Source organism: Phlebotomus papatasi, chromosome 2, assembly GCF_024763615.1.
Source record: "Phlebotomus papatasi isolate M1 chromosome 2, Ppap_2.1, whole genome shotgun sequence".
Lineage (NCBI taxonomy): Eukaryota > Metazoa > Arthropoda > Insecta > Diptera > Psychodidae > Phlebotomus > Phlebotomus papatasi.
Genome location: NC_077223.1, coordinates 106248259 through 106272758, shown reverse-complemented (window position 1 = coordinate 106272758; position 24500 = coordinate 106248259). Strand labels below are relative to the sequence as shown.

General features: G+C 32.6%; 1 protein-coding gene across 1 annotated transcript in view; it reads right to left on the bottom strand.

Moving 5' to 3' along the window:
* LOC129801114 (calmodulin-binding transcription activator 1) overlaps positions 1–24500 on the bottom strand; it is a 76775-nt gene that overhangs the window by 46710 nt on the left and 5565 nt on the right. The window contains exon 3 of the mRNA XM_055845878.1: positions 11167–11841. Within this exon, the coding sequence (XP_055701853.1) occupies positions 11167–11841 (675 nt within the window). The remainder of the gene's footprint in view (positions 1–11166; positions 11842–24500) is intronic.

Genomic DNA, 24500 nt, shown 5'->3' with positions numbered 1-24500 from the left:
GTGGTACATTCAGAAGGATTTTTAATGTGTTCTATACATCCTTCACACGTGAAAAATGATAAACACTTCTTAATTCTTTTTCTTCCTACTGTCCTTTTTGCAAAAATATTTCTAGAAATTCTTGGATGAATTTAAAATTTTCAAAAGCAGATGGTAGCTTTCAGCAGTAGCCCAGAATTGATTGTTGTAGGGTAAGTGTGCCAAATTCCGGCCAGCTTGCAATTTCGGCCACCTTTTTTGTTCATCGAATTTCCATGAACTTTTACATTTTATGTACTCTAGAGATTATACAATGCAAAAGAATAACAAAAAATGTACCTTCGACAAACGAGATGACATAAAAAAGATATTGGAAGAATTCCCGAAAGGCAAAGAACTATGAGAATGAAGGTGGCCGAAATAGGGCACCAAAGCTATGTCTATATTTTTGTTAATTTTAAAATGTATTGAGAATGATTTTAGAGTAAATAAAGACGGTAAACTCTTTACAAGGTTCCATGCAACACTATTTCAGAAGAAAGAATAAAAAAATCAATTTGAATTTAAAATATAACATTTCAAACTTAAGACTTTGACGCTTGTATGCAACTATGCCGAAATTTGGCACACTTACCCTACCTCCTTTTTTCCATCTATATACTTCTGTTAGAACAAAAAGAATTACGAAAATTTATTTTTTTGGAACATAGGGGAAAGGCTCATAATTTTGTCCAGTTTCTTATTTTGGACACTTTGAGGATAAAATTGGACACTAACAATAAATTGATTAAAACGATGGATTTTTATTCCAATATTTGTTCTTTTTGGAAGATTTTAACACTAAATACGTTAAATTTTGAATATTGCTTGAGTTAAAATTGCTTTGTTCAAAATTCAGTGTGAGCAATTGCTTACGAGAAATATGACAGAACTTCGTGTTTACTTCAGTCTTATTTAGCTGTGGTGAAGGACTAACAATGTTTCTTCGCTTTTTTTGAGTGATATTATTGAATATTCATTGAATATTGTGTTGATTCACATTAATGGTGATTTGTACATTTGACCTGAAGTGAGATTTGCCTTGTAAATTAGATTTTTCGTGTGAAAAATGGGACATTTTCTAACTGTGTTATCACACTTCCAAATTAAAATTTTAATATGATTCACATTAATTGTCGCTGGTGAGAGTCCAAATGTGTAATTTGTGTGTTTGAATAATTTTATTTTCAGAATTTGATCTATTTGTTAATAAAAAGGTAGACTTGGCCCGCAAAATTTGATATAAATTGATTTATAGCATTAATGCAAAAAAATTAATGCGATTTTCTCTTTAATCTTTTAATGTAAAAAATATTTATGCTTTATGTAAATTTAAACTTATTTTTGCAGGCCAAGTCGACTTCTTTATCAATAAATAGAAAAAACCCAAATATTAAGTGACTCAAAGACACAAATAAGATATTTGGACGCTCACAAACGACAATTAATGTGAATCACATTAAAATTTTAATGTGCAAGTGTGATAACGCCGTAAGAGATTCACTAGTGAGGTGATACTCCTTATTTTGGACAGGTGTTCTTCTCACGAAATTTCGTGAAGTTTTAGCTTTTGTGAGGACTAGGTTAGAAAAATGCCTGGAGAAACAAAGGAGCATCATCTCTACGAAAGAGATGTAGCGAGAAAAGCCTTGAAAGGCTCCCGGAAAGGCCAGGGAATGAGCGAATCCGCACGTACTTGGAGTATCGAAGTCAACTCATTTTAATGAATGATGTGGAAAGTTTCCGGGCTTCTTGTGACATTCTACGTTTCCCTTACATGAACAGAAGAGGACTTGGTAAGATTGGTTCATCAAATGAAGAACAATGGGCATCCTGTTGAGGCGGATTAGCTGTCAAAATTTACAGCCAAGTTGGACAAATTAATAACCAAGTTGTCCAAAATAAGAATCAAATTCACCTAAACATATCAATTCATTTTTAAACGTATTAAAACTAATTTTAGTAAAAACAAAGACAATAAACTCTTGCCAAGTTTCTAAATAACCCTTCTGAAAAGAGAATAACAAAAAAAGTAAATTAGTATCGAAAATATCGCACTTCAAACTTGGACCATAGATGCTTATATGCAGACTGTCCGACTGTCCGAAATTATGAGCCTTTACCCTATAGTCCAATTGATCTAAGAGACTTAAAGTACAATTATAATTTTTTTTGTTAAATAGTAAATTTATTTTAGGGCAGAATCCTTTTCATCGTCGAATCCTTCCGGTCACACTTAAAGCTTCCACTGTTTTTTCTCCATAACAAAATAAACAGAGGTGGTAAAATGTCTCAGGCTTTGTGAAATGCTCAAACTCGTGACTTAGATAAGGTATATGTCCCAATTCAAAACCTTTTCCAGACGCTTTCACTTTGACAGAAGATTCAACACATTAAGTTCATATTTTTCTATAGGCCATCGCTCTATAGTCCACAATTTATCGACCGTTGATTTCAAAACACTGATTTTAAGTTAGGTTATGTTTTTTTAGTACGCGACATGCAATGTTGTAATAATTATTTTAATATTTTTGGCAAACTTTATTGTGATTTGTGATCCATAATGAAGAGAGCGAGAACAAGTATCACAATCGCAAAGAAAGTGGAAGCCGTCAAGCAATTTCAATACTAAAAGTCGTTGATAATTTTAAAAAAATGACATGGACTATAGTGCGACCCAAATGTTAAATCTGGAACCAAATATGGACTATAGCGAGGCTCTACTGTATCTAAAACATATTCAGAAGTAAGCATGTTGCGAAAAAGGTTTGTCAAAAAATACAAACATTTACGAACTTTTTAGTGGATTACACGATTGACAAGCATTTGGTAAGTCCAAAACATTTAGAATCATTTGAATTCATTTGGAAAAATGATTTGGAATCATTTGGAGAAATGCAGTAAGAAGCTTCAACTCTGACGGTAAGGATTTGCCGGTCAATTTGATTTTTCCGTAATCCATTACGGAAAATCGTAATAAAATGCACATTTCCTGATACATAAATGCTTCATAATTCGTGTTTAAATTGAGAGCTGCCACAGTAAAAAGAGATTAAACACTATTATAGTCTGTAAGCTTTCATAGCACTATTATAGTGTTAAATTCGGTAAAAGTGTCTAATTTAGAATTGTTGAATTCAAAGTTGTTAAGTTTTTTTATTTAGGTAATTTGTATTCCCTGATAGAAACATTAAATTGTTCAACATTTAAAAGACTAAATACTTTAAAAACTTTCATACTTTACAAAAAGGATTCTTAGTATATATAACAAATCTGATTAGACATTAGAAGCAAAAAAATTATTTCGCTTTAATTTTTCTATAAAAAATATTATTTTCGTTATTTAAATATGAAGTGAAAAAGCTAAGCTGAGCTAAAAACTACACAATCACAAATCTGAACGGAAGTACACGAAGATGTCAAACATCCTCGATTTTTCTCAAAATTTTCAAACTGGTTGGAAACTCAGGACTTTTAAGTCAGAACTAGAAATCCTTAAAATTGCTTAACTCATTTATTTTAGGATTTTCAATACCTAGTTTAAATATTTTTTCTTAAATTCATATCAAATTGCTTAAATTTTATCTAATGAAAAGCATCGCGACCGAAGTATACGTCTTAAATGAAAATTAAACGCTTTTCCACAACTTTTGTTCGAAATTCAACAAAACGTGAAGAAAGATTACAACGTTAATCGTTAGTTTGTTTTTTAACCAGAATTATTGTTGCAAAGTTACACAAATTTGCAAGTATTTTAGGAAAATGTGTTATGTAGAAATGTGTAATAAAATTTCGTGTAATGCTAAAATTACAGACGTTTACATTTTGTGTAAAATTGCATAGACTTAAGTTAAACGTGCAGAAATTACATAAATGTGTAACAATACACAAAAATTACACATTCATGTAAATTGAAAACATAAATCATAATAAAAGGCCAATAAATTATTTACTGTGATCTTTTCTTTACAAATTCACCAAATGAGGTTTGAAATTTAAACAACTTGCGTTGAAAAATCAACAACTTTGGTTCAAATACACAAAGTTTCACACAAATAGTAGTGTGAAAAACTATAACGATAGTAATTTTTATCCTCTTACAAAAAAATTCCTTAAAATGGTGTATTTTTCACCAATTTTAAATTACAAAAATTTGTTGAAAATGTTTGTGACCATTGAAGAAATTCACACAATTAAAATGTCTAATTTTACACCAATATTAGCGTTTAAATTGTACAAAATTATTTACTGTACAACTTTTGTTCAAAAATTATAACTTTGGTGGATATACACAAAGTTTTACACATTAAATAGTGTAATAAGCTATATTTAAAGTATTTTTTGACACGTTACAAAAAATACCACAAAAGTTTTGTATTTTTCAACAACTTAAAATTACACAATTTTGGTAAATATTTATAACTATAGCAGTGTATTTGCATTTCAATAATTGAAATGCCCGACTTTATACCTTTTGAATTTCACACAATTTTTTTTGGGTCTTCTTCTGAAAATGCAACAACTTTTGTTTAAAAATTAAAGAACTTTATGTGGAGAGTTGACATATTTTACACTATTTGCATTTCAATAATTCAAATGCCCGATTTTACACTTTTTAAATTTCACACAATTTTTTCTGTGTCTTCTTCTGAAAATGCAACAACTTTTGTTTAAAAATTCAAGAACTTTGGAACGTTGTCGAGTCAACCCTGTCGAAAACACAAAGTTTCACACTATACTAGTTTTAAAAAACTGTAATCATACTATAATAGTGGTAATTTTTAATAACATGGCGAAAATACTAGAAATTAGTGTGTTTTTGAACAATTTTAAGTAACACAACATTGTTGAAAAAAATCTTTGAATAATTTTACACACATGTAAAATCTCCGATTTTACACTATTATTGTGTAAAAATTTTACACAATTTTTAAATTGTACGATCACAGGGAAGATTTTAGACCATTTAAAGGTTTTGAAGACAAATATATCAAATACTGATAATATTGTCTTTTTCTGAGATAAAAGGGATATCTAAATCTGAAAGGAAAACCAAAATAAAAATTGTGAAAGCACTTCATTTCACTTTAATATGATACCACAAATTCTAGCGGTAATAAAGTAGTTGACATATTGTCGTTGAAATATTTCAACATTTATTGCCTTGTGGTTTTATGATAACTATAAATTATCAATACATTCAAATTACCTCTCTGACTAAATTCAATTTGATAGCATATGTCATAAAGTTTCGATATATGAGAATTACTGTATCCTCCTCTAAGGTTTACACGTTAGGAGACACTACACATATAGAGCTCTTGGAATCTTTCTAACTAATCAATTTCATCAAGTGTACAAGGAGTATGTGAGTGTAAGTGTATTTTCACATGGAAAAAGAGACGAAAATATTCAAATAATTTGCAGGAATGCATAAAAAATTTCTACGGAAAAAAATAGATCAAGTATTTCACATAAATATAGCACATTAAAACGAGCCTATGATATACAATTTACGTAGAAATTACACCTATGGAGCTGCTTTTTTTTCGCTTTCTTTACAGTAAAGTTGCATTTTATTCTATATATGAAAATCTATGGTACACATTTAAATATCCAAAGCTTCATCTAACATCTAAATTGCCACAATAGACAACTTAACACATTGCACGCGAAAAAGTTACAGAGGAAATAAACAGAAAAAAAACTTCACAATTGCTTTAAAAAATGAAAAAAAAACTCAGAAACATCAAGTGATTTTTTTTGGGGTAATAAGGAATACAGAAAACAGATTTACATACGTCACAAGAGTGTTTAATAGTGCAATTTTACACATAATTATTTAATATTTTGTTCATCGTACACAAGTGACATTGTGTACACACCTTGGTTGAAATTATTAAAAACTTCTTTATATACATACAAGATTACACACATAAGAGTTGTCTTCTTTGTATTTCTTTCTTTTTTTTCCGGGAGAAAAAATTAAAATTAACAATTGGGAAAATTTTCTAAAGCACAGAAGATCTTTTTGACTTTTTCGTCCTATTTTTTTATATGTCAATAAAAGTATTATTTTTTCAGTATAGAGAATAAATACGCATATAGCACTCAGAGAAAGGAAAAAAGGAAAGAAAAGGTGACTATAAAAGTATAGCGTAAAGAGTTACAACTTTTCCGGTCTGTGTAGTGAAAAGTACTACTGAAAGCACAAGATATTGCGTGCTTTTGGGCGCTCTGTATTCTGAACTTTTACACATGCATACACACATCCAAAGCATCCCTACACACACCAACAAAAGGCGAGAGAGATGGTTAGTTGATGGACTTGGTAGTGCAATAAGGGATGGTAGATGTTCAAGGCGTGCAACTGAGGCGCATGTTTCTATAATTCCTTGTCCTTCTTCACTTGTGAGTCAGTAAACCCTCATAAACAGAAAATAGACCACGTACCATGCTGATGGACTATGTTTGACAAGACTTTAAAATTCCCATATCCTATTTTTTTTATATATAAGATTTCATATAGTCACCTATTTTTTTTTAATATCAAAAATGAATGTTATAGTTTTTTTTTAATAAGATTCATACTCATTATTCATATTCATTAAAAATATAAAAATTCTTTTAGGCCATCGTTAAATAGTTGAAGCAAGATAAAATTGTCATTGTACCCAAGAAGCATTTCATGTTCAAATAATTTATGTCTCAAATATAGCCAATCTTTATCGAAACTGTGCTACAGTGCCCACTCTCTAATCCGAATCATCCGAATCGGCGTAATCCGGACAAATTCTCGACGGTTACATATCATCAGTTAAATTAGCATTTATCGTAACTTCATTTTTGCGATTTTGAGATATATACATTTTTGGAATCAGCGTAATTTTGTTTATTAAACGCACTTGTGAAAAAGAAACTTTTATAAGCCCAATAAAAATTATTTTAAACAAAAATTATCGTAAGTGCCCGTAACTAATCAAAATTTATCAGAATTTGTCGTAACTTCCATTTTTGGGGAAGTTACGACAAATTTTCATACAAAATTTTCAATAATCAGCATTTGCCGTTCTTTTGCTCACTTGCGTGGCTTGTAATTTGCAGCAAAATTGCAATATTTCTCAATAAAACGTTTATAAACTCTTCCAAACATCGAAAGACAGTGCAAATAGTGTAACATGAAATCATTTTAATTCAATATTTGCGAGAAAAAGTGAGAAAAAATCCCTACTCATCTGTCATTAATTCAAAACAAAACAAGCGACGTGGCGCACAAAATTTATTCAATAAAACTTATGAAATAAAAGCTTTTAGGGACAGGGATAACAGTATTATTGACTAATTTAGTCAAATAATGGCGCTTATTATCACTAGAATAATTCAAATTGACATAATGCATTTTGGAAAATTGTCGTAACTTCCAGAATCTCCATACATTGGAAGTTACGGCTTTATAAACGATGCAAGTTACGATAAAATATTATTGTGTTTCTTCTAACATATTTTTCAATATTTCAGCTTTTAAATAATTTTATAAAGATTTTCTCGAGTTAACTTACAGTTTATTAGTGCCACTTTTATTATTTTGACTCAAAAGTATCGCATTCGGGGCTCATTTTTAAGAAAAATAATATTGAACTGAAAATTTCGTCTCCTGAAAAGTTGTCAAAAGGAAGTTACGACAAATGCTGATTTAACTGACGATATAAAATAATTTTGAGGTTATGTATGCATGTCTGTTAACCAATGAAAATGAATTATCTTGTGAAGTTTTTGTCTAATTTTTGGTAATTTCCGACGATTAATTCAATAGGTGTGGAAACCTGTGAGCGTCGGGTAAGAAGAAGCAAAGAAAATTTTCAAATTCTTCCCAAAGCTTTCGGCTTGGACTCCAAGCCTTCCTCAGTTGTCAAATTTTTAGTCTTTTCTTGCTTTGTCAAAGAGTCTTTTTTGTTCACAGGACATGGGATTTGGGGCACTGCACTTAATTTTCTACTTATTTTTAGAATTTTTAGCAATTTTTCTCTCTTTTTGTGTCTTTCTTAAGATTTCTTTGTGAGACTTTTTTGTTTAATAAATGAAGTATAATAGCATAAAATTCTCTAATTATGTCTTTTTAATCTCCTTTAAAACTTTTATACTAATACTACAAAAAAAACTTGTATTATATTTTCGAGACTTTGAACAAATTCAAAAAAATCCATCCGGATAACGAAACGGACATCTGTCATATTGTCTCCCAATCATCCGAATTACAAAGCGGACACTGTATTTCTAAAAAAATATAGGGGAGACTGAGGCAAAAAGTCACAAAACGGATATTTTTTTTTTAGAAGCTACTCGAGCGCTTCAAAAATTTTTAATTAGCGCAGTTTTATAGGAAATTTACCGCTCTACAACTTTGTGAAAGTAATTTTCTTCTATTTTGTAAGAAAATACATTTATCGAGACAATTTGTAAAAGGTAATTTAGTGGCTATTCTCAAAAATGCTGGGTCAAATAGTACCAGACATTGGGTATTATCATATTTTGATTCGCTTCATTACGGGCTTCCGTAAATTTGAAAAAATACCTAGAGGATATATTTTTATAGAAAATTTATTCATTTACACCTTTGTAAAACACCGTTTTCTCTGCGAGAAAAGTGAGAAAACGAGAAAAGCGCTTTTAAGCTATTTTAGAAAAAAAAAACACACACACAAAAGACTGCAAATCGTTTGACCAATGCAAACAACAACCGGCGAGACATAATAATGACGTTTCTTTTCGCCGTAAGACATCGGAAATTGTTCCGCTCTTTTGTTACTTTTCGCTCTATACCTTTTGTTACTTTTTACCCCAAGTGGCGATTTTTCATAAAAGGATTTCTGGAGAAAAGAACTTTAAAGAAATTTTAAAATAGATAGCGGATCCGTAATTAAAAAAATCCAAATTATTTAGAAAATATTCACCAGTGTATCAATTTTGGAAAATAAGTAGGTAATAATTATTATTTTCTGCAAGGAAAATATTTCAAAAATAGGGCTAAAAATTTCGATATTTTTTATTTTCTAAATTCCTTGTTCGAATTCTAAGAAACTTACGACATTGAAGAAGGTCTATGGAGGCTATCTATAGAAAAAAATTTGGGTCGCTATCTTTTTTACCTTGGAAGATATTGCATTTTGAATTTTTTGATTTGTGACTTTTTGCCCCAGTCTCCCCTAATATAGAATGTAATATGTAAATGTAATGTAAATTATTTTAAAATTATGTATGTTAAATGTTATAAAAATAACTTAACAAAAAAAATATAAAGAAAATGTCAGGAATTTTATTCTAATATTAATGACAGATTTTGCTGACAAATTTAAGTTAAAATATTGATATTATGACCCAAAATTTTTGAGTTCGAGATCAAGACTTAAATTTCAAGTTCTCAAAAATATTTCCACCATCAAAATTTCAAGATTTTCCACAATTAACGAAACGTTACTTTGACACAATATGTTTTCAACTTTTGCCATAACAATTATAGAAAAAATATGAATAGACTTTATTAAATAATATGAACTGTCACAAGCAGAGGGGTGAAATTAGCCCTGAAAAAAAGCGACCGGTTTTAGTGTAATTTTTTTCTTGTTTTTGTACACATTTCACGAGATATCTCCAAAACTACATAGGTTGCCAATTTGGGGTTTTTGGTTGCCTAATCAATATTAAATTGGATTTTATTTTGTATTTCTATTTTTTGCTATTTCATTCTAGAATGATAGAAAACAGCTGATAAACCCAAAAGATTTTTCGGCACGCTAGTAACATATGGAAAACATATGAAACGTCATGCCCTTGGTCACAATCAACAATACAGAAGTGCAAATAAAACTTTAAACCCGTGATAAACATCGAAACCCTTGAAATTGTTACTATTTTAATAATTCTTTATAGGTATTTTAAAATAGAAAATCTGATTAATTTCAATTTGATGCTCGGTAAGTAGATCAATTCAGTTGAAAAGGTATGGATTTATACAGATTCTTCTCCTCTATTATTAGAAATACAACGTTTCGGAGATAGTTGATTTCTTCCTGGCTTATGGTGTCTACACACTAGAAGCGATTTTCGTCAAAAATTGCTTTTTTTAAATTCTGACGTTTCTGCCTGCAAGGATGAGAGAAATTTTCTTTAAAAGGCACTTTTTAAAGAAATTTCTCATAGTGCGTAGCGGCCATTATTTAACCTGTTATATCGTGTAGGTCCGTGGAAGGATCCAACAACGGACATAAAAATATGTAAGATTTTATTTATTATGCCTAGATTTTTTTTATTATCGGAACTCAAAAAATTATGGAGTGGAAAAGTACAAAAAATAGACGATGCTAAACACAATTTAATGGAAAAATTACACAAAGAAAAAAGAAGACCAATATTTGGCCAAAATTAGGTTTAAACTGCTGTATTCCATCAATTCTTTCAGGAAAAACCTAATATCCAAAAGTTTCTAGAATGATATGGTGAAAAAAGTAATAAAATCGTTAAATTTTATATATTTTTTTATTTGCCATTTTTTCTCCTGTATAAAAATTATTTACTGTATAAGTAAGTTAAGTGATTTATATCTATTTAGCTATATTCGATACATTTTACCTAACAGGATGACGTGATTATATCTAAAATAAAAACTGTTATATTTCAGATGTAAAAATCCCTATACACCCGAATATGGACCATTTTTATGAAAATTACCTATTTTCAGCAAAAAATACTTCTTGGGTATAACAGGAAAAACATTACTTACAACTCAGAAAACTTAGAAAAGAGAAATTTTTATTCTTCCAGCAACCCTTTCAAATTTCTTTAATGATGATATATAAAATAGCATCGATTTGTTCTCTTTTTTTCTCTGTCGAGATATATGAATTAAAAATCTCTATACGTAAGGCTTCCCTAATTGAATATCCCTTCATTCAGAACACGTTCAGCCAGACTGCATGTTAGAAAAGTTCTTTCAATTTCACGAGAACAGAACGCTTATGTATGTTGGCCATGTAATTTCCGACTGTGTATTTAGCAACTTTAAAAATGGAACTTTCAAAATGTTTATAAAATCAATTTGCAAAAATAAAAAGAGTTTAAATAAATTAAGTCACACTATAAAGAGTAACTTACCATTTCCCAGAGGTAGATGTTTGTGATTAACTGGCTCTAATTTGGCATTGTCCTCCTCGGATGTTCCATCTTTTTGCTGTTTCTGCTTCACTTGATTAATTTTGAGTGAATTTGTTGGATTAGGTGATGATTTTTTTGATGATATTCTCACAGAAGACGTAACTGCAGTGTTATTATTGCGAAACAAAAATATCGATTGTGATTTCTCAAGACGTTTCAGTGTTTGCAATAAAATAGGACCATCTGAAAGACCTCGTGTACCAACACGATGTTGTATTAGAAATTGCCCTTCCGATAGATGGTTAGTGCCGGTTGTTTTCTTCAAATTTGCTGGTTGCAGAAGAATTGTCTCATCATTGGATTTTGATGGTGCACTGGGCTGCAGGACCAGTGCTCCCTCAGCCTTTTTCGTTTTTAACCTCTGATGCTGTATTAAAACGTGCTTCTCCTCATCATTTATTAAACTCATTAAATCTTGATTGTTATGCAATATTATATGGCCATTGTCAGAACGCGCACCGCGAAGTAAAATTATATTATTTGGATGAGTTTGAGAAATGGTTGTCGTTGATTCTTTATTGCTACTCGACATTGGAAATGCTGTTTCACACACAGATGATTTATCTGTTATGGTTTTCGTATCAATGTCATTGGTTAAATCATCTTCACGTGAACCTACAACAAGAAAAATTTGTTTTTTGTTTTTTTTTTAAATATTTATAATGCTTTTTTGTAAATTTCATATTGAGTGAAGTAAAAAGTTCTGAGCCCTTTCCGCTAGATGTCTTTAGCGTCATTATATACATAGCTGAGTGAAATTGAAAGGTGTTTTCAAAGTGACAACATTCTTACAAAAAGTTATTTGACAGTTTGGTATCTGGTGAAGTCGCAGTAAAAGTCTACAGTAGACTCTCTATCAAATGGGCATTTGGGGCGAAATGTCATCCGGTTTATCGATAGATTTGGGCGTCAAAGCCTTTGTAAATTCCACAAAAAGCGCTCAATTATAAAAGATAACGATAAAATAGGAAGAACTACATCGAATTTGAGTGAATTAGTTTCATAATTAAATGTGAAAATTGTCAACAACATTTTTCGCCCGATTGAAAAAGAGCCGATTGAGCGAGAGTCTACTGTATAAAATTCAATAGATCAGAGGTGTTGAAGAACCGTTTGAAACCGAAAAAACGTCAAAAGAAACTTGGACGTCAGTGTGCAAAACGCTACTTGAACAAACTTATTTTGACGTTTATTCGGTTTCAACGGTTCTTGCACACCTCTGAGATTCTTCAGTATTTACTGCAATAAAGGTAAAAGGGCGATGCCCCTTTTATATCCATAATGAAGTTCACCTGCATTCTAACAGATGTCGTGATAAACTTCCTCCCGAATGTCACATCTTTGTTATTACTTCAGTTTAGTCTTATCTGAGGAATGAAAGCAGATGTTGAAGGAGGACCAGGGGGGGAATTCTGTAACTCTGTGAAGTGATCACCTGTCAAAATGGGTGAACGCTTCACTAAAGTGATCGCAAAAGAGATTCTGTAACTGCGATAGCTTCACGTGAAGGGATCACTTTTAGGTTATGTTTTTCACTTGTCAATTTTTCGGTGGAGATGATGTTATCACTCGGTGAAGCCAATGAAATTTTTTTTCATACTCAGCTTGAAAAACAGCACTACATAATTTCTAATACTCAATTCTAATGTTTTCCATTGTTATTTAGTTCAAATATTGATGAAAATCTTAAATTTAATAAAATTTTCAACACATTTCCCCTCTCTGCTTCACGCAAAGTTACAGAATAACTTTTCTAGCAGTCGTGAAGAGAAGCCCGTGAACCTTTCACTAGTGAATCGTTCACTAGTGAAGCGTTCATCGAGTTACAGAATTCCCTCCCAGGAGTTTTATTCCACGAAAGCAGAGATAGTAGGGCTTTTGAGGTACTCAACAGACTTGATATAGTATCTACTACTAATACTAGTATCTACTACTAATATAGAATCAAAGTGGTGCAGTGGTTCAATAATGATTCTGCTCTCGCAAAATGGACATCAAAGATGGGGCACGCTCTGGTAGGTCAATTGTCGAAAATGTCGGTAAAATCATGGAAATTGTCAAGTGAGACCAACACGTAAGCACTTCTTTAATTGCCCAATATCTGGAAAAAGTTTCAAACCATTTGCATAATCCTGTCTAAGGAAGAACCTAGATGTATGGGTGCTACATGAATTGTCACAAAAGAACCTTTTGAACCGAAGTTATGTCTGAGATTCCTTGCTGAAACGCAGCGAAATCGAATCATTTTGAAACTTAGGGTGACTGGCAATGAGAAATAGGTCACATACGAGCGTTATAAACCGACCCAAACGATCGTCAAGCCTTGATTAACAGTCAAAAAGGTTTTGCTATGTTTGGTGGGATTGGAAAGGAATCAGCCACGATAAGCTGTCGCTCAGTGGCCAAACGCCCAATTACAGTAGACTCTCTTTCAATTGGGCATTTGGGGCAAAATGTCATCCGGTTTATCGATAGATTCGGGCATCGAAGCCATTGTAAATTCCAGAAAAAGCGCTCAATTATAAAGAATCACGATAAAATAGGAAGAACTGCAGCGAATTTGAGCTAATTAGCTTCATAATTAAACGTGAAAATTGTCAACAAAATTTGTCGCCCGATTGAAAAAGAGCCGATTGAGTGAGAGTCTACTGTAGAACCTTTACTGTCAATAACTGATCAGATTGAAGCAATCGATCGATGAGCAGCGCCCGAAATTGGCTAATAGGAAGGTTGTTGTGACTCATTAAGACAACGCTAGGCAATACACATTTTTAACGACGAATCAGAAGCACTGATAGCTTGGATATGTCCTTTTACCGCACCCGCCGTATAGTTCAGACTTAGGTATGAATTCTAAGATTATGAGTTATTCACGTGAGAAAAAAGCTTCCAAAAGCTTCCATGTAAATTCTTAGATGCTGTAAGTGTTTCACATGACCTTTTTAGTGAAAGCGGTGAAAGCTTATAAAAGGCCGTCTAAAATCCGTAAATTTCAGAATTCATTAAGAAACCCTAAGCATAAAGACTAAGCTACTGCTGTATAGGACTATGTTCCTGCCAGTCCTCACGTTTACGTCAGCAAATAGTGAGTCCTCTGCAAACAGCATTGCAAACTCTTATGCCGAAAATAGACACAGGCTGATCCTGGAGAATACTCAGCTCGAAAAATTTGGCGGTAAAGGATCAGCCCAAACTATCATACACTGAGGATTTAGGATCAAGGATTAGCGTTTTCAGCGTAAATTTCTTTTAAATGTGCACATTTTGATATTTGAAAGACTTCTTAAGTGCAATATCAATGGATTTTTCGTACAGAAAGGACCACTCTGATCTTCCCATTACTCCAATCTTAATGCATTTTAAGATTTTGCGACATTGCGTACCATTACTCTCCATGTTTTTTCATCCAATTTACATTTCGAAAAGCACCCAAAAACACCCAAAGTGAAGCTTTTTATTTTCAGCACTGGCGCTGATGTCGCCTAATCCCCGAAATTTCAGTAGACCTCATGAATTTAGAAGATCAGCCTGATCCTCCAAATTATGGGCTGATCCGTGAGTGTATCGATACCAATCCTCATTTTTCAGGCTGATCCCTAAGTCGATCCCTGTGTCTATTTTGGGCTTTAGCCTCGTTTAAGAGGAGGATTCTACAACATTCTTCCATATTTAAAGAGGGACGATTCAGGAGCCTATGCAACCATGAGGTGTATGAGCGCTACCGAGAGGTAACTGTCGTTAAGCAAATACGCCTCAATAGACTCCGGTGGACTGGTCATCTGCTTAGCAAGGATTAGCACGACCCAGCCTGGAAAGTCTTTAAGAGCGGACACTATGCTTCGAGGAAACGAGGCCGACCCAGCCTCCGATGGACCGATGGCGTGGACCAGGACGCCAGCTCATTAGGGTGCAGAATTGGAGAACAGTGGCGCGTAACACACTCGAGTGGCGACAGGTTCTGAGTCAGGCCAAGACAAAAATTGGTTGTAGCGCCACGTCGCGCCGGTTAAGTAATTAGTAGGTCTACAAACAGTGAATTTCAGAATTCATACCCTGGCACCAAGCTATTGTCACCTTTTCAAGCATTTTCGAAATTTCCTTGATAGTGCAAAACTGTTCTCAAAAAAGTCTTGTGAAAAAGAGCTAGTCAAGGTTGTTACTAGTAGGGACGCTGACTTCTTCAATCACAGAATTATAAAATTGCCTTCAAAATAAACAAAAGTCATGGAATAAAATCAAAATGGCGTTTATTTGATTTGACACATATACCCAGCAACGAAAGTTCGCGGTTGGCACCACAGTACAAGAATACCTGAACAACTACCAGTCACCTTATGGGAATTTAACATAGCGTGACCCTTTGTGACTACTAGTCAAAGCACATTCAGTGGCGCTGGAGCGGTGGCCACCGCTCTGAACTAGAAGAAGTTTATCATGGTGGCCACCGCGCTCCGAACAAATTAGGAGGCCGCCACCGTCGCAGCCTATTCAATCGCGAATCATTTTCGTTGCTGGGTACATAAAGCTTTATAATATTCAGATGACAGCTGTCAAACACATGAGAAAATTCAAAAATGCCTCTTCTTGCATAGGGTTTTATCTGTCATTTTTGGTCTAAATCAGCCGAATATCGCAAACCATCTTACTTTTATCAATAAAATGAAGCTTAAAGACCTCAGAACTTTTTACTTAACCTAAATATAATAGAATCAGACCTTAAATAATGTCTAGTAGACAAATGAATAGAGGCTGGATATCAAAGTGCGAAAAAAATCATACATCTCTGGGGGGTCCTGATAAATCAAAGAATAAAAGAAAATAAAAATGACATCGATGGTACTTATAAAATCTTGCACACTTGCCAAAATGTTCTGTGAAAGGTATATAATAGAATGAGAGTGCATACCGATAATACAGGCCAATTGCAATATTTCTTCATGTTTTTAATTGAGACAGTCTCAGTCGATAGAACCGGAGAAAGGTGTTCTTGAAAACATTTCCGATTTATCTTCCCCATTGTTGGGGTATTTGCAAGAATATATTTTGTTACTATCCAGGAGATTTCCCCTATTACCTCATTCTCTCATACTTCTTACTGGCTTTTCCTGAAGCGCCCAATTGCAATTTTGTCCTGTTACAAAGTCATGTAATTTGCATTATAGTGATTCTGAAGGACATCATTACAAATTGTTATTGCTGTTATGTGCGTAACACCGAAGGAATGAATTATACAAATTGATCCTTTACAGTAAATTTACTGTAATTTTCAAAAGGAAAATCCCCCCATATTCAACCGTTGTATGCAAAGAATGTATTTTAAGCCAAAGTAACGACTAAATATCGAAAATAGCCGAATCTTCTAAATTAGATTAAATTAAATACAATTTTCATTCAACTCACATGTGAAAATCTCCCAGTAACATCTTGATGCTAGAAGACAAACTTTCAACTAGTTACACAAAATGATAAAATTTACTTGGAAACCTGGGTTGCGAGCAGAGTGGGAGAAAACTCAAAGAATTTCCACATACTCCATGGATAGAAAATTCAGGAAACAACAACATCTCTCGGTTTTGTTTTCGGAAAACTCCTAATTCTGCCTTTTAAACAATTGTACATTTGCGAGACTAATTAAAATTTTGTGTTTTCTTGTTTATGGATTATTTATACTATACACAGTGGGTTCAACTGAGAATATGAGACAAAGTTCTTATAGTCTAATTTAAGTTTCCAGATGTATAGACAAACTACATCAAGAAGCAGACTACCTCAATTATACGCCTTACCCACATTATATATCTATTTTCTTCCTACATATAAATTTGTTTATGTAATGTATAAAATTTAAATTATACTTTTGGGGTTAAAAACAACTTTTCTGACTATAACACATACTTCGTGGAAACATATATTACATTTGGGGCTGAGCACTAAATTGTGCACTTTTCTTTCGTATTTGAATAACACCGATAGAGGGGACCGGGGTATTATTAGCCAGGGGCAAAATTAACCAGATGCGGAATTAGTCAGGGTTGGAATTACTCACTGGGTTTTTCTAATTCGCTTTCAAGCCTCTACACATTGGGAGTATTTTTCGTCAAAAGCACTTTTTAAAAGGAAATTACCTGCAGAACTATCGGTGGAAACGTCAAAATTCTGTCAAAAAACGGAATGTTTGATGAAAATTACTCCCAATGTGTAGACATCTTCAGAATGTACCATATTCTCTAAAATATAAATGAATCTATAATCTTATTATGATCCAATTCAGTAGCACTTTTAAATAGCCATAAAACTAATTTTGATGTAATAGTTTTCTAGCCTTTGACAATTGGTCTATGTTGGACAATTGAGTTGCTAATCCGGATATTAATATTTAAAATTGTGTATGGTTTTATTTAAGTTGATTATGAGATAAAGGAAATGTATTGGCCATCGCCAGATTCGCTAGATTCGCCAGATTATCCCAAAATAAAATGAATTTATAAAAAGATGTAGCAAAGCGTTCAGTGCTTTCCGAAACGCTTAAGCTTTGATTAGATACTGTACCTCAAAAGTACTTTTGCATGGGGATCTCAGTGGCGCAATAGGCAAGACCGTTGGCTCTTGAGCAGATGAGAGAGATGAGATATCTAACTTGACTGTCACAGCCACAGAATGTCAGAAAAAGACATTATCACTGTGATAAAATATAATAAAATGATCCGTTTCTGCCTTAAAAAAAATTCTGGAAGCATGGAAGAAGCATCCACACAGAATTACAACAGCAATATAACATGATTACATTGTAACAAGGTCTTCCGATACGATTAATAATAACTTTTGCATAATTTTATCGTTCATCTGTTCACTATCGATTGGAGCCACTTAATTAAACACTCAAAAAGGCGGCCAAAAAAAGCTTAGAAGAAATATAGTTGAATATCGTATAAAAATTATTTAGGGTAAGTGTACCAAATTTCGGCCAGCTTGCAATTTCGGCCACCTTTTTTGTTCCTCAAATTTCCATGAACTTTTAGATTTTACGTACTCTAGAGATTATACAATGCAAAATAATAACAAAAAATGTCGCTTCGACAAACGATATGACGTGAAAAATAAGTTGAAAGAATCCGGAAGGACTATGAGAATGAAATAAAGACGACAAACTGTCTGCAAAGTTCCAAGCAACACTCCTTAAAAAGAAGTTACAAAAAAGAGACTTTGGCGCTTGCATGCAACTATGCAGGAATTTGGCACACTTACCCTATCGGTTTATAACTAGATTATAACCAGTTCAAAACTAATTGAAATACATGTGTTATTCCAAGACCTTCCAACGAGTACAGACATAACCCTATTCAGTTAAGAAATATTCTCTTTAGATCCATTATAAACTTCTACCTTGAAAAATTGTTCCCAAGAATGTTTCAATTGTGGTCAGACGGGACGGATGATACTTAGAATAATTGCCGCGAGATGGCTTTATAACAGACGAAGACGGACGAAAAACGAAGGACAGACAGACTTGAACTGGACGCCGAAGTGAGTGAACATAATAAAGAAAACGTAAAAAAGCCGTTCTGAGTGTTTTAGTTCAAATTGAAATGGAGTCTACACAACAGTATTTACGTATACGAACTAAATGTCCGCTATGGTAATCTCTGAAACATATCCAAAAATTAAAAGGAAATTGAACTCTCTGTATTTTCAGTGAAACATTTTTGTTACTCCAATTGAGGATTTACAGGGAAATGTCTAGATCTTGACCTCAGATCAATGTCCCAGAAGGAACACACGCGATGAATTTCCAATTTCCCTGAAAGACCTGTATTGGAGATTTGACCATTGAGAAAGACGCATTGAAGCACAGAAAGCTTTGTTAAACTTTTGTGTTTTTCTGTCCGGAAAGGATTGCACCACCTGACATTAACTCTGAAAAATGCGACCAGTTTTAATATATTTTTTTCCTGTTTTCGTACACATTTCACAAGATATCTCCAAAACTACGTAGGTTGCCAATTTGGGGTTTTCGGTTGCCTATTCTATATTAAATTGGCTTTTATTTTGTATTTGTGTTATTTGCTTGTTCATTCTACAATGACAAAAAATAGCTAATAAATTCAAAAGTTTTTTCGGCACGCTAGAAACATATGGGAAACATAAAAAACGTCATGCCCCTGGATCTGACGCAAGTGAAGAATCGCCTAAACAGGGAATTTAACTCCTGTGTGATCACATTTCACCTTGGGTTAGCTATATCCTTAATGCTTCCTCTTTGTCGAAGGAATTATTTATGGAATAGTTTGGAAAAGTAGCCTAATCCTCAAACTTGAGACTACCACTTATTACTTAAATCCAATAGAATGGTATTGCAAGATACTACCAGTATGATTTAACCTATAAATTGCAATTTTTTCTCTTTTTTGCCTTTATTTAACTTTATTTTCCTTCATTATTTCTTGTATTTTCTCTGTAATTTTGTTATATTTTTTTCTCTTGTAATCAAACAATGTAAGAAGGACGGACCCTATCTGTTTTTATTATTAAAAAAACGCCAGATTATCCAGAATACCGGGCTCCCCTCTTGATGAGACGTGGTGGACGTGGTTTAGAGAGAGGTTTGAGATTAATTATGCCAAGGACAAAGCGGACTATATTTTATACGATGTGATTTATCAAGGTAGTTCTTTTATTTAATTCCCTTCCCTTGAGTCCCGTACGGCACTATGGGGAATCTAGAGATGTTTCCAAAAAGAGCTTAACAAAGAACTCTTTTTCAAAGCTTTTTTTCTATCTCTTAACTATTTATACTTTTCTTGTAAAGGTGCTCTCGTAGATGCACCACGAGAGTTATACGATGAGCTTAGGATATTTTTGTTCTAACAGGAAATTGTAATATAATTTATTTGCAAGACAAAATTGTTTCGATACGTTTTGGTATGAAAAGTTCAAAATGTTCAGTTTCAAATAAAGAAACGATGGCTAAGTGTGCCCCGAAATTGGCTAAGTCTACCCCGGCCTTAGCCAGTGTGTCTCGTTTTTTCATTATCCTGCCTAAAAAATCAGGGATATAACAGTTTTGAACTAAACGATTACGTACAATGTTGACTGTAAATTTTTTTTTATATTTTGTTTATAAATTTGATTTTCTTAAAAAAACAATTTTTGACGAAAACTGTTCTCAATGTGTAGAGGCCTTTAGACATAACCTCAAATATATTCAAGGCATGATTTAAATGTCAAAAAAAACTTAAGATTTTTGTCTTTTAGTGAGATTTTGACATTTAGTGCTCTTACAACGTTCTTTGGAACTGTGCTAAGTCGTAGATTCAGGAAATTTTTTAGAGGTTAAAATTTTTTAATAAAAAAAATCATGTAGAGCTTTGATGACTAATCTGCCCTGGTCTCCTCTATACAGAATAACCTTTCTTATTGATATTGAATTGTATACTTTACGTTTACACCTCAGAGAACTTCCTCGGGTAGTAGACGAGATTAGAAATTGCACTTTCAAAATTCGATTTTGCACTTTCAATAAATGTTTCATAAAATTTAATAATATAAAGAGATGTAAGTATAATATTAGGTGAGATTCTCAACAATCTCACCTACTATTTTTCAAAACAATGTAATTCTGCATTTTAGATAGTCAATTCAATTTTGAGAACAAAAAATGTAATAAGCTAAACCATCTCAGGTTTTGCATAATTTAAATTAATTCCTAATATTATTCTCAAGAATGAATAATATATTGGAATCTACATGAGATGTTATTTAATACGGCTGCGCTGAAAATTTATAAGTGTGTAAGTGCGATACAGTCGTGGTCAAAACACCGCATACAGGAGTATGGAAGTATATCAAAAGTACTATACTTTTTACCAGACGTACTTCTCATATGTATCGTGTAATTTTTTTTTATTATAAAAAAAATGTAATTTTTTTTCTCCTGCTCCAGAAAAATCGGAAGAATATTGTTTTTTCTGCATAGGAAAGTATAGAATAGTTATAATTCGCAACCAAAGTCAGTTATTTACAGGTAGAGACACCATTCATTTAATTAATTTTTAGGAGAAATTCCTAACGCTTCTAGGACTTTTAATTAGAAATATTTTCTGGACACTCATGGCATCTAATAATTTCTCATTTTATTCATAGAAATGTCGTCGGGTTTTACAAGGAAAAAATTCATAATAAAAGTGGAAAATAAATTGTGGAAAACCTTTCTGCTACAATTGCTAACTTTATATCACTTACATTCAATAAGGACTTGAAAGCAAATTTCTTGCAATAAATATCCGCTTAAGGCAATAAAATATTACCCATACCCACGTAACATCCAATATTGTATATCCCACTATACGACTTTCATTTGGAAATGCAAGTGAACAAATGTACCGAGTACATTTTCTGCCTCTACCTAATTCAAAAGTTTCAAATATTATACTTGAGAAATTGCTTAAACTTTCTATAGTGACTCCTCGTATTCATAGAGTCCGCTTTTTTTATCCACTCTTTTTTTTATATATTATTGCACAAGCCTTATAATAACACATAGATTCCTCCTCCCAGAGTCATACATCCTCATATGTTTGGCGATGTTGAGTGCTTACTTTTAGAACAAAATTTTATTTTTCGGCACAAATAGGAATTCAGATATTTATGACAAAACTTCTAACATTGATTACCCCAAATTGCACTAAACAAATTCCTCAACTTCGTGTTCAATAGCACTCTTCTCCTACCGTCAAGTTGAATTGCGTAGAAAATTCTTCAAAATAATTTCTTCCAAGTATCGATCGTCGTCATCGATATTTCTTCAATGACTTTAATGTTTTCTCAGTCAATTAAAACTTTTTTTTCGTCCTGTAGTTGTTATCACATATAAACACAGAACATTGGTGGCAGAGATTTTTTAATACTTGTTTTTTTTTTTTGGAGAGAAAGCAACATTTATACATTTATATGAGATACTGCAAGCTTTAAAGCTGTGGTAATACCTTTCCCTCTCAAGTTGAATGGAAATTTATCTTATAAAGGCATCACTTCTCTAATTAATTTCATCACAAGTTGTTATCCATTTCAGAAGAATTTAAGAAAGTTAATCTGACTGCAAAAGCTGGATCATTCTCCTCAAAAACATTCCAGATTAACTTTAAAAAGATCTCAGAAAGTTTCCCAGTGTAGTCCTTAATTAACTCCTCCTGGATTTCTCTCCCGAAGTATATACTTAAGTGAAAATCTCTTTGAAAGAATAAAATTGAGGGCATATTAAAGCTTCAGTGCATGGGACTCTTCATTTGTATCACTGAAATGATTCCTTAACTCTTTCGCGTGACACTTTTATTCAGCAAATGAATTCATGTAAAATTGAGTTTTTCCTAATGCTTTATGATCAAATATAATAGTTCAGAGAGGAAAAAAAATTCCATTGCGTGAAAACTCGGAAAAACTCCGGGTCATATATGACCCTATTGTCCTCAAGGGAAGTGTACATACCATTTTCAAAATCTATATCACGGGCTTTTTAAGAGTTTTTTTTTTGCTTGAAGTTATTAATATGGCCAAAACCATGGCAAACTGGATTGTCTTGATGAACACTGTACTCCTGATGTTCAAGGAATCTTCCTGGTAATCCCTTGAACAGTCACTGTCACAATATTTTGAGTGGTATTTGGCAAAAATAAACTTATCCACATATTTATTCACACACAATACAATTGCACAATATGAGACGCTTGCAGAATACTCTAAAATATTGCAAAATATGTTATAATTCATCAGATATAAGATGAAATGTCCAGGAGCAAGATGTCCCACCTGTATTTCACAAAGAAAAACAATGTCCCAACTACATTTCGCTATAGATTTTGAGACGAAAACACTGTTACCCTTGGGGACAATAGGGTCATATATGACCCGGAAAATTCTACACGCTTTTCTGGAAAATTGAGAGTAGTTTATTATATCAAAATATGCAATATACAATCTTTGGATAATCTATTTTGTGTTTCTAAAGAACTTTTTGATGAAAAAAATAAATAAATATAAAAAATTTTGAAAAAGAAAAGTCATTTCACAAAGTTCGAAATTAGTGATTTTTTATCTCAAATATTTTCTTTTCCTGAATAACTGGAGTATTGACAAAATTAGCCAAGAATCTTACATCCTTCTATTATGATGTCGTGCACAAACAGATAGATTTCCATTAATGTAAATAGTCAAAAAAAATTTTCCCCGGGTCATATATGACCCTAATGACGCGAAAGAGTTAAAGAAGTGATCCTAGTGAATCTTTTATTATGTATATTACTCCCTCCGTTCCGAAATACGTCGTACGTTTGGGAAAAATTCTTGTTCCGAAATAAGTCATACTTTTGGGAAAAAATTGGGATTAAGGGAAAGTTTGTTGGTAAATGTTTTGTATATCAACAATTATCTTTTGTAAAGAACTATTGGTTATGTTCAGAACTAAAATTGGGGTTCAGTCTTGATGGTAAGTTGAGGAACGAATGTCTTACTTTTTGCGTTTTATTTTCCATCTAAAATAGGTGCAAAATGGTGAGAGACAGAGACTTGGTATCTTCGGAGGACCCCTCCCATAAGTCGTAGGATCCTCATATTATCCCTATGGAGGATAGTTCGTACATAAGATATTTGCAAATAACAGAAACATTCTCTGAAACCATTCCTTAATCCTTACTTTTTCCCAAACGTACGATTTATTTCGGAACGAAGGAAGCATTTTATCATAATTTGACAAAATTATACCACATTACAGAAGACTTTAGGAAAGTAAATCTGACTTCAACAGCTAGATCTTCTTCCTTAAAAAACATTCTAGTCTCACTTTAAAAGAAAGACCTCAGGAGGCTCTGCATAGTGTTGCCCTTAATTAATTCTTCCTGGTTTTCTCTCGCGAAGTATATGCTTAAGCGTTAATTTTTATCCAAAGAATTAAATAGAGGAAATATTAATTGTATTACTTCATGGGATTCTTTATTTCCAACACAGAAGTGATTCCTTAAAGATGTATTCCAAGTAAATCTTTTGATTATATAGAATATTTTAGAAAAGAAACCTGATTGTAAAAACTGGATCTTTTTCCTAAAAATTAAACATTCTTCTAGACTAACTTTAAAGACAGATTTCAAGAGGTTTCCCGTATAGTCGCCTTCAATTAATTCCTCATGGAATTCTTTCCCGACGTGTATACTTAAGCGTTTGTCCTTTTTAATGGCTCCAGCACACCTTTTAGATCAGGAATATTTCATAAAATCGAAATTCACATC